At 41.7% G+C, this 16,402-nt stretch overlaps 1 protein-coding gene across 1 annotated transcript in view; it reads left to right on the forward strand.

Annotated features, from left to right (window-relative positions):
• Nucleotides 1–8,876, forward strand: part of ACTR10 (actin related protein 10) — a 60,689-nt gene extending 51,813 nt beyond the window's left edge. Inside the window, exons 11-13 of the mRNA XM_068129535.2 lie at nt 4,961–5,042; nt 6,699–6,900; nt 8,036–8,876. Of these exons, the coding sequence (XP_067985636.1) occupies nt 4,961–5,042; nt 6,699–6,900; nt 8,036–8,214 (463 nt within the window). The 3' untranslated portion in view covers nt 8,215–8,876. The remainder of the gene's footprint in view (nt 1–4,960; nt 5,043–6,698; nt 6,901–8,035) is intronic.
• Nucleotides 8,877–16,402: the final 7,526 nt, after the last annotated feature.

The following is a 16,402-nucleotide window of genomic DNA, read 5'->3' on the forward strand; positions in this document are numbered from 1 at the left end:
TGTCTTCACCCATGTTTTCATGGTCAATCATTATAAAAATGCATTTCTCCTTAGCCAGGGTTGTGTCTTTCCTGCCCAAAAGCACCCAAAGTGCCCAAAGTAAGGAAACCATTGCTGAAAGTCCTATTTCCCTCAATATCTGGACAACTATACATGGGAGTATCACAAATCTGCTGTCTACACCCATGTCTTCATGGTCAAACATTACAAAAATGCATTTCTCCTTGGTCAAGCCCAAAAGCGCCCAAAGTAAGGATACCATTGTTAAAAGATCATACTTTCCTAATTATCTGGAAAACTATACATGATAATACCATATGCAAAAACAGTGTTTAGACTTTAAACACTTTTCTAAACACTATCTTGCACCACGTTTCTAAACATGTTTAAATTTATGCCAAACATGTTTAGGAAGTTGATGGCTTGTGTTTATTAAACAGACGGTGTTTATGAATTTGACATTTGTGTTTAGGTTTTAAAGATTTTTCGAAACGTTGTGCAAGAAAAGTGTTTAAAGTCACAAATGACGTGTCTACACCCATGTTTTCATGGTCAGTCATTACATTGCCAACATTTACAGTGTTTAAAATATCTAGTTCACCATGCATTACCTCAACAATGGTGTATTATGGTATTTCCATCCAACTTGTGTCCTTAACTCACAACTTGCAGTCATTGTCCTTCAGAAGGAAAATAGTACTGTTCAATGACACTAGTCACCTTTTGATACAAACAATGGCATGCAGAACTTCCACCCAATTAGATGAGCTGATGGTTGTAGTAAACAAAGCCTGTAGTCACTGTGCTGCCCTCTAAAGTTTTTTTTTTTTGTTTTTTTTTACTACGGATACCCAGATGTGTCCAATTTAATTTAATAATTTCGTATTATCACCATCTCCCGTGATCATTGTCACGTTTTTTTTCCACAGTCATTAAGCTGGCAGAATTTATTTTTCTGCTGTGGCGTCCATTTTGGAAGCCATTTTGGGCACCATCTTGAATTTTGGCAGATGGATACTCAGGAACATTGGAAATAATGGGAAATTTGAATTATTTGATCCCATAAACCTCCCCATTGGCACCAAAATAACCACTAGATGCTGTACTAGAATCTGAGATATAGTTATTTTTATGTAAAAATGGTGGACATTGTGAAATTCAAAATGGCCACCATTGGAATAATAGGAAAAAAAATGACACCAACCCGGCTGTGTTCCGTGGGGTTTAAGGAAATCAAAAACATTGGTGCAACTAGAAAAGCAAATTTTGCAATAAAATCAAGACATGTTACATCACACCATGTACGGTACAATATAATACACCATTGTTTAGATAATACATGGTGAATTTAGTCATTTTTAAAGCACTGCAATTGCTGGCAATGTAATAATTGACCGTGAAAACATGGGTGTCGACACATCATTTGTGATATTCTCATGCATAGTTTTCCAGATATTGAGGAACGTAGGATTTCAACAAGTTTCCTTACTTTGGGCGCTTTTGGGCGGGAAAAATATGACCCTTACTAAGGAGAAAACTGCATTTTTGTAATGTTTGACCATGAAAACATGGGTGTAGACACCAGATTTGTGATACTGCCATGTATAGTTTTCCAGATATTGAAGAAAATAGGATTTTTGGTAATGGCGTCCCTATTTTGGGCGGGAAGGCACCGGCCCTGACCCGGCAGCAATGCATTTTTGTGATGTGGGGGTAGAACCCTTTCAACCCACGTGGTCAGTAAACTTCACTTGAATTTCACTTGAATAAACCTTCTGGGCTCCTGGTCTACAAGGGTGAAAGGTGCAAGGATAGCTTGGCGGGTAAAGTACCAACCGAGAATGAAGGTGTGGAGGTTGAAAGAGGTGACAGTGAGGGAGGCATTAAAAGAGAGGTTGAGTATGGTCGAGGATGATGTGGTTGAGCTTGAAAGTGGTTGGATGTCAATGAAAGATAGTCTGTTGGGAGCCGTTGGTGAGGTATGTGGATGGACAAAAGGACCACCGAGGCACTCGGAAACATGGTGGTGGGATGATGAAGTTGGAAAGAGGATTGACGAGAAGAGGAAGAAGTTCAAGGAGTGGCAGAAGGCGAAGGGTATGGGGGCAGAAAAGGCAGAGCATGAAAGTTATAAGGCAGCCAAGAAGGCTGCAAAGAAAGAGGTAGCAAAGTCACAGGAGGCATACAGGAAAATGTTCGGAGAACGCTTGGATTTGGAAGAGGGTCAGAGAGCGTTGTTCAGGATTGCAAAGCAGATAGCGAAAGAGAGGTGTGATGTGATGGGGGTGAGTTGCTTGAAGGATGAAGTGGGACAAATCGTTGTGGACCCAGATGGAATTAAAGGAAGATGGAAGAGATATATGGAAATACTGTTGAATGCAGAGAATGAATGGGATGGCAACATAGAGAGCAACCCAGTTTTAGGACCGGCAGAGAAGATAACTGAGAAGGAAGTTGAGGAAGCGATAAAAGCAATGAAGAGTAGAAAAGCGGGAGGGCCGACGGGAGTTGTGGGAGATATGTTGAAGGCAGCGGGAAATTGGGGTGTGAAGAGAATGACAGAGATCTGCAATCTGGTGGTGAAAGAAGGCCGCATTCCAGTGGATTGGGAACTGAGTACCCTCGTCCCTCCATACAAGGGGAAAGGTGACCCTCTGGACTGTGGCTCGTATTGAACGATAAAGTTATTGGAGCATGGAATGAAGGTATTGGAAAGGGTGTTGGAGAGGAGGATAAGGAAGAAAGTGAAGATTGACGAAATGCAGTTTGGATTTATGCCAGGAAGAGGAACGACAGACGTGCTTTTTATTGTGAGGCAGTTGCAGGAGAAGTACATGGAGAAGAGGAAGAAGTTGTTTCTTGGGTTTGTTGATCTGGAGAAAGCATTCGATAGGGTTCCACGTGAAGTAGTGACCTGGGCATTGAGGAAGTTAGGAGTGGAGGAATGGTTTATCAGAGTAGTGATGGCAATGTACAAAAGAGCGCGCACAGCTGTAAGGACGAAGGACGGGGACAGTGGTGAGTTTGAGGTGAAGGTGGGAGTGCATCAGGGGTCGGTCCTAAGTCCACTACTATTTGTAGCTGTGATGGAGGTGCTGGCTCGGACGTAAAGGAGGGTTTACCGTGGGAGTTGTTGTATGCAGATGATCTGGTGTTGATTGCGGAAAGTATGGATGGACTGAAGGAGAAGATGAACAAGTGGAAGGAATGTATGGAGACAAAAGGTCTGAAGGTGAATATCGGAAAAACGAAGGTGATGGCAAGTGGTAAAGCATGTGGTGAGGTGGAAAGAACTTGGAAGTGGCCGTGTGCTGTGTGCAGGAAGGATGTCGGAGTGAATTCCATTCAATGTACAATGTGCGCTGAGTGGGTTCATCAAAAATGTAGTGGTTTGAGAGGGTCATTAACCAGTGTGGCAGCGACATTCAAGTGTAAGGTGTGCACAGAGGGAGCTGCAGATGGAGGAAATGTAGAGTTGGATCTTGGAGACGGCGTGAAGCTGGAAGGTGTGAAAACATTTTGTTACCTAGGAGACATGCTGAATGGAGAAAGTGGATCAGACTCGGCAACGGTTGCTAGAGTGAGATGTGCATGGAAGAAGTTTCGGGAACTGAGTGGCGTGCTGACGAGGAGGGGAGTGTCGTTGAAGCTGAAGGGAAAGGTGTATGCTGCATGTGTGAGAAGTGTTATGATTTATGGGAGCGAGACATGGGTAATGAACGTGGAGCAGCAACGAAGGCTGGAAAGGGTGGAATTGCGAATGGTTTGGTGGATGTTTCGAGTATCGTTGAGAGAGAGAGGAGGACAAATGATGAATTGCGAAAGGTGAAGGGAATAGAGCCTGTGACGGATGCTGTGAAGAGAAACAGTTTGAGATGGTTTGGTCATGTGTTGAGGAAGGATGAAAGTGACTGGTTGAGAAGAGTTATGGAAATGAATGTAGAGGGAAGTAGAGGACGGGGAAGACCGAGAAAGACTTGGCTAAAGATGGTCGAAGAAGAAATGCGGGCAAGGGGGTTAACAAGGGGAGATGCAGAAAATAGGGCAAAATGGAGAAGATTGTCATGGGGACCGCAAGGCTAACCTCCGCTCTTGCAGGGAAAATGGCCTTAAAATGCCTGTTGTTGTTTGTTGTTGTTGTTTATTTGTTTGTCCTCGCAGAATATATATATGATTTTGTCTGCAACCATTGGTCCGATTGACAGGAAATTTTCACCATAGGTGCAACTCCTGTGGAATTTTTATGAAGTATGACGTCATAGGTCACATGGTACGGGCACCATCTTGGAAAAAACAAAAAAAATTGCACCTATATCTCCAAAAGTGCTGCAAAGAAAAACTTGAGACTGCTCATTGTAAAGAACTCTCCATGGGGAATAACATGTTAATGATGTCATAGGTGCCTCCATTATGACATCACAATTCGACATGTACAAAACTTCATCCGATCAAGATGAATTTTCTTGAGCGTCATCTCGGGATAAAGTGGTGGAGAAAAAATAATTATGACTTCTCGGGATAAAGTGGTGGAGAAATGATATAAAGGCATCATTATCTGATGTCTGTAATGACATAATTGGTCACGTGGTTCGGCCACCATATTTGTTTTCACACAAAAAAAAGCCTTAAAACACTAAAACACGTCTTGGTGAGGGTCTGCAATCTCTGATTGCTCTTTCTTGGTCTCTTGTATAATCCACACCCTTCTTACTCTCCCCCTATCGTTCCTGCTTTCCCCTTGCCCACTTCTTCCGTTCCTCTTCCGCCGCCCTCTACTCTTCCTCCTCCCACTACTTTTCCTCCTCCCCTTCCTCCTCCCTGAAGGATTCGGTTGTCAGTCAGTGCATACTACCATGCTCTTGATGTAGTTAGTTCAATAAAATGGAATATTTATGGAAAGCAGTTATGCTTGCAATGTTTCTCCCTCCCTCATCCCCCACCCACCTCTGGTGTTGTGTAGAGATTCTGTATGTGAGATCTTGTTTGAGGAGGATAACGAAGAGAAGTCTGTGGCTGCCCTGGTGCTTGACTGTCTGATAAAGGTAAAATTGGTCTCTGCTGGATACGTCTTGCCGTGTTTGTTACAAATACACATTTGGACCGTGACAGCAGTTTGGTGCAAAGTTTAACAATTTTTCAAGATATTTTCCTCACAATTCCCAAAAAATAATTGATGTTTGACATTGATTTGATTTGCATTCGTTGTGAAAGTTTTGGGTATTGTACACCGCTCCTTTGCTATGCCATCTCCAGGCGCTGCATAACGTCATTGCCGGGCACCGAAGGGGGCTCGGCAATGACGCACACTGAAAGGGAGTACTCAGTTTTCACTCCAGTTGTTTGTTTGTTTGTTTACTTGTTTGTTTGTCCGGGTGATATCTCAGCCATCATTTGAGCTCGGAAGCTGAAATTTGGGCACAATAGTGAACAAGCACTTTGTCAAAAACTGTATTTTTTGTTTTTTGATTAATCAATTAATTGATTAGTTACTTAATTATTATCGATTAATTAAGTACTTGTATATTCTTTCTCTTCTGGGCATTATCTCAGGCACCTTTTGAGCTAGCAAGCTGATATTTGGACATGCCAATGACCAAGTGATTTGGCTGTAAAGGCAATTTTTGATTTATTGATTAATCAATTAATCGATTAATTATTTAATTATTTGATTTATGCCTCAATTAAAAATAAAAAAATTAAGTTACAGATTCGGATGAAATGGTGGTGGCTTATGTATTCTATTAGCCAATTGATTATTTATTTTATTTTTTATGATTATTATTTATTTATTTTCATTATTAATCATTTATTTTGTTTTCTTTCTCATCTGGGCAATATTTCAGGCACCTTTTGAGCTAGGAAGCTGATATTTGGACATGACAATGGCCAAGCGATTTGGCTGTAAAGGGTATTTTTGATTTATTGATTAATCGATTAATTATTTAATTATTCGATTAGTGACTTAATTTTTTTGTTGTTTTTTGTAGTTTCAGATTCGGATGGAATGGTGGTGGTTTATGTATTCTATTAGCCAAATGATTAATTATTTGATTTTTTAGGATTATTACTTATTTATTTTCATTATTAATAATTTGTTTATTTTCTTTCTCATCTGGGCAATATCTCGGGCACCTTTTGAGCTTGGAAGCTGATATTTGGACACGACAGTGACCAAGTGATGTGGCTGGCTATAAAGGATATTTTTGATTTCTTGATTAATCAATTAATCGATTAATTATATATTGATTACTTAATTAGTTATTAAAAAAATTTATTAATGGCTTATTTAATTAAGTTTCTAAAAGTTACATCTTCAGACGAAGCACTCGTGGTTTAGTTCTGCTATTAGCCAATTGATTAAGAAAATATTTTATGATAGTCTTTTATTGATTTTAATTATGCAATTAATCAATCGATTATTGTGCACCTCTCCCTCCAAATACAGTCTCTATGTGCTGCACGGCGGTATTGCCGGGTGCCAGAGGCGCCCCAGCAATGCCGCGCTGGAGGATATTTAATTAATTGGCATGGGGTGGTGTACTTTGAATGTATCTGTACTTGTTTTCCCATCTTTCTGCTCCAACCACCAATGTACCCCCACCGTCCCTCACAGTGTTACATGTGTACTGCTGCTCTTGAGGATTTTATTCCAAGTTGATAGTTATTTTGTTTAGCCCTCCGTTCTATTCTTGCCACAGTGTCCAATCGACATGCGCCAGACACTGGCCGATAACCTGCTGGTGATGGGGGGCACGGTTGCCCTGCCTGGCCTCACCCATCGCCTCATGGCCGAGTTGAGATTCCTGCTGCAGCGACCACGTTATCAGGAAGCCCTCACCATCTCCTCATTCCAGATACACACACCTCCTGCGAAGCCAAACTATGTTGCTTGGCTTGGGGGTACGTTTCCAAAACAGGATGTTTCATACAAAATGCACTTCAGTGTCTTATCTGCAGATTACTTGCTTCACTCATGATATTCCATAAATATATGTTTAATCTACTTGTCACACAATGTCACACTCTTTTATGAACCTTCATCACAACAATGTATCTACTCGGCCATGTGACTGTGGCAAATTGTAGTCACTTTACTTTTATAGGATACCTGGTGTTGGCCTGATGGTTAGGGTGGTGGGCTTGGTATCCTAAGGTTCTGAGTTTGAATCCCGTTGAATTAACGCCAGGTGGGGTTGACCTGACCCAGCCTGTCATCCTTCCGAGGTCGGCAAAATGAGTACCAGATAACTGGTTAAAGAGAGGCATTGCATCAGCGGCAGACGCGCCCACAGAAATGATGCAACCAGCAGCTGGATGGCTGTACATGAACCACCCACCCACTTTTAGAGGAAAATCTGCTTTTGGGACATGTGCTTTTGTTTAGCCAGCCTCATTTAATAGAATATCTGCAAAAATCTCAAGTTTCCATCCTGTTCTGGGCTAACCCCCGCTCTAGCAGGGAAAATGGCCTTAAAATGCCTGTTGTTGTTGTGGTTCCATCCTATTCTGCATTTCTGCAAAAGGCCTTCGTGAACCCTTTGGTGTGAAGTATTAGTCCCCTACCCGGAGGGGACCATAGGTTTGCTCTGTCTGTCTGTCTGTCTGTCCCACCTATGGTTTTCTAGACTTTTTTTCCCCATACCGTTTAACATTTTCAACTGAAACTTTGCACGTGGTTTTATTATGATAAGCTACAGAACAAGTTTGAATTTCGGGGCGTTTTGCCAATTTTTCACGGAGTTATGCCCTTTTTGTTAGCTAGGGCTTTTGAGCTCTTCAGATGTATAGGGCATGGTGGTGGCGGAGATGTTATCCAGCACATCTTGTGAGGCGAGTTCGGCGTTTGATTCACCACTCCATATCCTATCCTAAAGGCCTATCTATTTTGTGGTGTATCATGGGATGGATTCGCGTCGAGGTGATCTGAGTATTTAGGTTCACCTTTAACATATGGAACTGGAACTGAAACCTGGTTGGGGTTGGGAAATTCTCCCTCTTGTTTGGTTGAACATGTGTGGCCCTGTGTGCATTTCAGGGGCAATCTTTGGAGCCCTGCAGGAGGTGCTGGGCAGCAGATCTGTTTCTCGGGATCTCTACATGCAGACAAGTCGTGTTCCTGACTGGTGCAGTCTTTGCAACCCTCCAGCTGAACTCAGCATGGAAGCCAAGACTCCTGTCCCTCTTCTCAAACGCGCTTACTCCACAGACAAGTGATCCATCGCTCCTTCTCCATCACTGCATCTCCAAGCCTCAACGATCACGTTCTCTCTGGATGATCTTTAACCTGGCTTGGTGGTTCAATTAAACATGACACGAGATCGATGGCCCAGGTTGGTTACTGTGTGTACCTTTTCAAAGGTTTCCAATTTGACCTCCCTTATCGTTTGTGCATTTTAACTTGAAATGTTCAACTTCCCCAGATTCTGTATAATTGTATATTTTGCTCTTGGCTGTTGTGCATCTGATGCTGGACATCGTCTGAGACATGCTGCGTAAGCTTTGTCTAAACATGTTTGCAGTTATTTTATAACGTACCGTTCCTTTCAGTCCATTTATTTATGTTTTGTTCATTTCTGTCCAAATGTAGTTTCTGCTTACCTTTGACATTGAGGTTTACATGTCGGGGGATTCCCTTTCGGCCTTGCCACGGTGAAGATGAATTCATGATTCCCTTGTGGCCTTGTCACAGCACACCGCTTAGCCTTGCTAAGGTTAGAAGCTTGCATAAATAAAACGCATTTTGACAGACTGGGATTTGAAGAGCAGGGAGTTGAACGAAAGCAATCATTCAGATCACTCTTTAAAAATAAATTATATTCAAGTCGAGGCTCGTGGAAGGTTTGGTATTATAAATAAACAAATCCTTTTTTCGTGGATTCCTTCTGTCTTTTCCATCTTCCACTCCATTTGTAAATAGTTTCATTACCACCACTCCATGAACTGGATGGTATTCATAGACTACTTACCCTGTGCAGTCTTGAGAAGGACTTGGTGCAAGTCAACTCTTCTGTTGTTTAAAGGTGTTTTTGGGGGGGGGGTTTTTTCTGATCCAATATGGCTGCCCGACCAGTGACTGATGATGTCACTTTTATCAATCTATATTTCCCTCAAACTGTATTTCCGTCTGCGATCTCTGATTGCTCTTTCTTGTTTTCCATATAGAGGTGCAAAGATTCTCGTTTTTTCCAAGATGGCGTCCGTAAAACGTGACCGATAACGTCAGTTATCAACAACAAAAAGTTATACAGGAGGTGCTCGTATGGTGAAGATTGTGTCCATCGGACCAACAGTTGCTAAGAAAAAAAAATAAATTAATTACTTATCAAATCAAGCGTTGTACTTGTCGAATTATGGCATCATAATGAAGGCACCGATGACATCATTAACATATCTTATTCCCCGTGGGGAGTATTGACAATGAGCCACGTTTCAATTTTTTCCATGGAGCGGGGTCGGAGATATCGAGGGGCAAAGTTTTATGGTTTTTGCAAGATGGCACCTTTACCGCTGAACTATGGCGTCATAATTATCATTAAAATATTCTACAGGAGAAGGCGCTCGTATGGTGAAAATTTCGTGTCAATCGGTCCAGGAATTATAGAGAAAAAAATTCATACTGATCGAATCAAGTGTTGTACTTGCCGAATTATGACGTCATTATTACGGTACTGATGACATCATCATAAACATATCTTATTCCCCAAGGGGAGTGCTTGACATTGAGCCATATTTCAATTTTTTCCATGGAGTGGTTTTGGAGATATAGAGGTGCAACCTTTTTCGATTTTTTTTACAAGATTGCGCCTGTACCATGTGACCAATGACCAATGACCAATGACGTCGTAATTATCATTGGAACAATTCTACAGGAGGAGCTGCTCATATTCTGAAAATTTCGTGTTCCTCGGACTAACAGTTGCAGAGGAATTCTTTTTTCTCGTACTGATCATATCAAGCGTTGCCCTTTTTTCGAATTTTGACATCATAATGGAGGCACCTATGACATCATTAACATGTCTTATTCCCCATGGGACAATGAGCCATGTTTCAATTTTTCCCATTAAGCGGTTTGGGAGATATAGAGGGGTAACGTTTTTCCAAGATGGCGTCCATACCACGTGACATATGACGTCATAATTATCAGCAAAAAAATCTACAGGCAGAGGCGCTCTTACGGTAAAATTTCATGTCAATCGGACCAACGGTTGCCGAGTAAATGAATTTTTAAAATGCAGACACGGCACACGTACGGCACACGGCACATGTACGCAACCGATTGCTTAACGGGGCCTTTCGCTTCGCGAGCGCAGGGTAATAAGAATTCCATTGTATCCAGGGACCTTTCCTGTTTTACAAGGAAAATGAACTTTAACAGTGGAGCCCATTTTGTCCATTAAGCCTGTGCTACATCGTCAACATACTGATCCAATCAATCAGTTTATTTACTTAATTTCATGGGTTGGAGAGGAGGAGGAAGGAGGTGAGCAATGAGCCAGGCACAGGGACATCACCATGGAGATGTGTGTGTGTGGAGGCCACTCGTACTGGAATGGGTCACCAACAGACTTCAGACTGATACAGAGGAATTTATTCAGAGTTTGTGTACACGGAGAGATTAGCATCTGCGTAAAGAAATAACATATACGCAACCCTTGCAGATCTCTGAAGAGATGGCTGTACAGCAGCCACATTTATACAAAGCACAATATGCTGGCAAAATTCAACCAAAGGATAGGAATGCAGTTCAGCCCACACTTTCTCATCAAAGTTGTACCAACGGCACATAAGCCTGCCAAAAAGAGATGAACCAGGTGGTTAACCTTGGATTTGTTCCTAGCAGATAGCAAGTCCTTTTTGCTCGTCAACAGGAAGTTCACACATGGACACAAGTCCATTCAATGTTTTCTTAATTGCAATCTTTTACCCACGTGAGTTCAGTAATCATGTGGTTCCATCATTCCTGCTTTCCTGAGTGGACAGGAATGACAATCATTATTTAATCCACTTCTACATGTGTGTATGTACGTATATGTGTATATATGTACAGTGGCCTGCAAAAGTATTCACCCCCTCAAAAGTTTTCACATTTTGATGCCACCTGAGATTATTCCATGATGCTTTCAAATCAAACTTAATATACAAGTCTTCACAAACTTACTGCAAAGTGATAAAGATTTTAAAAATGTAGATAAAATGTGAATAAATTTGATTAACAGAGAAAATCAAGGCATTCTCAGTTGTATAAGTATTCAAACCCTTTGCCTAATTAACCCTAAATCATTTCAGGAGTAAATTCTTTGTTTGAAAAGTTACAAAACAAGTGTAATAGGTTTCACCTGTGTGCAATCAGTGGTTTCCCTTTAAAATTAATCTACCTCACTTATCAAAGGAGTTTTAAAGTGAAACTCACTCATTCAACCAACAAGGCAAATATGAAGACCAAGGAGCTTTTCAAAGAAGTCAGACATAAAGTGGTGGAGAAGCACCGTTCATGAAAAGGTTATAAGAAGATTTTGCAGTCACTCATTATCCCTTTCAGTATGGTGAATCCATCATTAAGAAGAGGAAGATGTATCATACCACCCAGAGTCAACCCAGATGAGGTCGCCCATCCAAAGTTGGCAGCCGGACAAGCAGGAAACTGGTTCGGGATGTGACTGTAAATCCAACAATGACTTTGAAAGATCTGCAAGACTCTATGTCTGAGATGGGGGTCAGTGTTCATCAATCAGCAATATCCTGTTCCCTTCACAAAGCTGGCCTCTACGGACAGGTGGCAAAAAAGAAGCCATTATTGAAAAAGACACATCCAAAAGCTTGTATGGAGTTTGTGAAAAAGCATCGTAATGATACTGCAGACATGTACAGAAAAGTTTTGTGTTCAGATGAGACAAAAATTAAACTTTTTGGTCTAAATTCAAAGTGTTACGTCTGACACAAGCCTAACATTTCACGTCACTCGGTCAACACCATCCCGCTTGTCAAGCATGGTGGTGGCAGCATCATGTTGGTCGCATACAATGATCATAAGCCTCTCGAGGAAATCTTCAAGAAACCTTTCCTATCTTCCCCCGTGCGTTCACATCGCATGTTGCTCAAGCTTCAGCGGTATAGTTTGGAGGTTAAGTATTGCCGTGCTTCCGAGCTGGTGCTTCCTGTCGAAGTCCGATGTCCGATGTCTGGGGAGAATTGAAGATACAAGCCGTTTAATATGGGATTCACACATATGCGGGAAAAGGGTTGGCTCCAGATAAATGCCAGATTCCTTCTCAATAGGTTTTACTGCACGCTCCATTTATAAGCAAAAAGGCACTTTCAGCGGAGCAAAGATAACCATCTCCACAGGAAACTTCCCACAACAACATGGCTCATGCCCAGTGCATCTCACATGTAACCTTGAGGGTCACTCCCAAGGATGTGGGAGTTTTGTACCAGGGCAGGAAAAACACAGAGTTCCTGTCATGGTCAGATAAGCAGGGAGAGAAACATAGACCAGCTTGTGGCCACGAAGCAAAATGCAAGAGAAACTAGAACGCCACTCAGTAGAGCGCATACTCCCGCCATGGGTCAAGTTGGAATAGTACGATTTCACAAAAGTTTGAGGGAGTTGTTCAGTGACAACACAAGGCAAGACAACACAAGACAGACACTGCACAGATATATATTTAGAATATATAGAAGATAATGTTAAAAAAAAAACAAGGCAATTTCACTTACATTTTCGGATTCAGCGTTCAATTCCATATAGGTGAGTGTATTTTGAGGCATGTGTGACTTCAAATAAAATTGTAAGCCAGAAAAAACGTTCGTTTCATTCGTAGGGATGCAACATGTAAAACTGGCCCAAACGTCAAAACAAAACTCGTTCATTTTAAGTTGTACAAGCTAATGCGACCACTCATTCTTCTGGGAAGAATCCCGTGCACATGCTGGTCACACGTATAAGTCACCTAAGTCTTTATAAGTTCATCAAATACTGACACCGTGATTGACATTCGCTGAGGTAAATGTTGATATCTCTTCTGAGGTAAAAAAAAACAAAACAGTTTTAAAGCATTATACGTATCAAACGATACATTTTATGAAACGGGGAAACCTAATACACACTTTGGTGGTTTTAAAATGACAGAATGTCTTTAATAGAAAAAAAAAAAGAACCTTGAAGACAACGCTGCTAACAAAATACACCGCTCTAACGCATAACCACGAGTTTAAACTACATTTACAACAAATATGAAAACTATTTTCATATCACAATGTTAAATATAGAATATATAGAAGATAATGTTAAAAAGAAATGAGCCCTATCTTCCAATGGTAAAAAATCCTTCAAAAAATTCCTGGATCCGGAATAATATCCTGAGCTTCACCAAAAACTAATCAATTCTTCCATTTCCCAAGGGCAATCATCCCACCAACTTTCATCCAAATCCGTTCAGAACATTTCCAGATATCTTGTTCACGCACACACACACACAGACACAGACACAGACACAGACACACACAGACACGATCGAATGCATTACTCCCTGGTGGGAGTAATCAAAGGGCATGAGAAAAATCACATTCCCAGCCTGTCAGCAGTCTAATAAGAAAAAGTTTAATAAAGCAACCATCAGTTCCCATATTCCAGACACATTGTCCTGTGGACAGACACCGGCTTGGAAGCTGGCAAGGAGCTTGTCTATCAACATGTTCCAGTTCCTCACAATCATGAGTGAGGAATACCTCAACATCTAAGAAGCTACTTTGAGAGAATTGAGCCTTCTCTACAATGTACAGGACCTTCAGAAAGTATTCACACCCCTTGGCCTTTTCACATTTTGTTGTGTTACAGCCTGAATTTAAATTGGATTACATCGAGATTTTTGTCGCTGATCTACACATGATACCCCATAATGTCAAAGTAGAGTTTTTTTATTTTTTAGAATTTCTTACAAAATAATGAAAAGCTGCGGAAAGTCAGCCACCCTCCTGTTATTATGTTTCTCTGGATGTAAATGATGTCCCTGCTCCCGTTTCTCAATGGGACACCACACCCCAGTGGAAAATGTGTTCAAGTCCCAATGTACAAGCATCGGAATACTGGAGCTTCCCAACAGCGTCTTCTTTTCAAGTCATTGCATCACCCAGAAACATCAGGTACACCACCAGGAGCAGCAGCAGGGCAGTGAACCCTCCCCGACATCTGGATCTTTAAAAACAATCATTTAAAATTAATTGATCTATTTGATCTAACTTTGAAGTTGTGTGCTAATTCATGAGCAGCTTATAAATATAAAGATACTTTTGCTTTCCTTGTTTCTTTGTAAGAAAGGGAAATTTAGTATATGCATTAGGCTACATCAACGCTGCCGTTGTTGCATTATTATTGGTGTTGGTTTTGTTGTTTTTTTGAGTTGTTGATTGCGTACGTGAAGAGACCATTGCGTCAATTAAAGACGCTCACTTCCGGCACGATGGAGTTGCTTTTTAAAGATTGAATCTGAGTATGGAGAAGCGGTGTTCCATCTAGCGGGGTGTTCCATTACCAAGCTGCTTGTAAAGCACTCTCCAAGCAGCTTAAGCACTCAAGCAAGCACTCCAACAATATCATTGAGATGCCTGGAGTGTCCCACAATGTCCGAATGAGACAAATGAACACCTTTTTAATAGTCGGAACTCCTGCTGAGGACAAGTCTGGAGTTAACATTTTGAAATTTGGTTCAGGTGAAGAGATTCTAGAGATTTGCAGGAATTAAATAAAGGCACGAACGCTGGCGTTAATAAGCATTGTGATGTATACAGGAATACATCGATTCGAAGGTATGAAGATCAGCGATATTACCATTTGTAGATATGAAGCTTTATTGTAAACAGGAACTGACCTGTCCTGAGCCAAGGCATACTTGGGTTGAGCAGACAAAATGGTGAATTAAGACCCCAAGCTGAATCACCTGAATGTAGGCTGACCAAAGGTAAGTCAGTTGGCATAAATTATCTTCAAAAATAAAGCCAAACACACAGTAGTCATTCACGCACTTTCTTTGAGGTCGAGAAGTCTGCTTGCAAAGTGTGGGACTGCTCGGTTTCATGGTTTTGGAGTTATGGAGGAGACACTCACAACACGTGCACACACTCATATGTATACACACACAAAGGCAAATGCATCGAGACCTGGGAGAGCTCTGTTTCACCTCCCGAAACCCACTTTTGTAGTTGACCAACGACACACACGCAAGATGACGTAGAAGAAGCCAGCACGTGATGTCCTTGTCATCTTCTCACATGGACCCGTTGGTAGTGACCCCAAAGCCATAACCCTGGAGACGGGAGGGAGGTGCAGTGAAGAGAGAGAGTTGGTGGTGTCAATGGGATGGAGAGACTCGTTGGGAAGCAGAAGAGCTTTGGTTGCAGGCCTACCTGACCCCTCGAGGCTGTTCTTGTCACCGGAGGACCGTGTGGAACCAGGGCAGTCGATGAGAGAGTTGCGGACGACGTGGCTGGTAGTGTCGTCACCGGATGACTGAGATGACTGTCGAAGGATATTCGTGTCTCCGGAGGATCAGGACTGTAGCGGGGTCACTTTTCTGGGACCCCGTAACTATTTTGCGGAGAACTAAATTTGAAGGTGGATTTGGCTACTTTAAGACATTACCTTTAAAATGAGCTCCCATGTCCCTCGCGAAACGATGGGGAACTCCCGCTAGGGGGAGTTTTCCAAAATGGCCGCCATTAACATATACTTAATATCGGTTTGGCCTACGTTTTTCACTTCAAAACTAATTTAACATGTTCACTCAGGTTTTGTAGTGTTCTAAAACCTTTAATCAGTGTTATAGCTCACAAAGGAACTCAGAAATATCTATACCGCAGTGCTGTGAGTATGAACTATGGATATTGAAGGTTTGTGAATCAGAGTACTACTAGCAGCCATTTTAGAAGCAAATCTGGATAACAGAAATGCCTCTGGGAATGACGTCATCGAACTATTGGAGTCATAATCTTTCATATGAATATCAATTTCCAATACAGTGAACAGGTGTAATGGCTGAATCCCTTAGATCGAGGCCACTGCTGAAACCGGTGCCAGAGGAGAGTGGGCAAAAGAGAAAATACCGACCCAACTGTATATTGTGTGAGCAGGAAATTAAAGATGACGATATTCTGGAGTTGAAGGAGTTGACGGCATGGGGGAGTCTCAGAGTAAAGGCTCAAGACTGGGTTACTCTTGATCCCTTTACAAACTCATTTGATAACGTTGACTGATCTGCCGGACCGAAGGGACAATTGATGCACATGGCATGTAAAATTAAAATTTATTCCGGCCGAGCAATTGCCGAAGCCAAGAGACGAAAACAGAGAGCAAGAGGAACTTCAAGATCAATCAGATGGGACAGAACAAGAGGCTGGACCTAGCAGG

The sequence above is a fragment of the Myxine glutinosa genome, chromosome 9, assembly GCF_964187855.1.
Source record: "Myxine glutinosa chromosome 9, kmMyxGlut1.1, whole genome shotgun sequence".
Lineage (NCBI taxonomy): Eukaryota > Metazoa > Chordata > Myxini > Myxiniformes > Myxinidae > Myxine > Myxine glutinosa.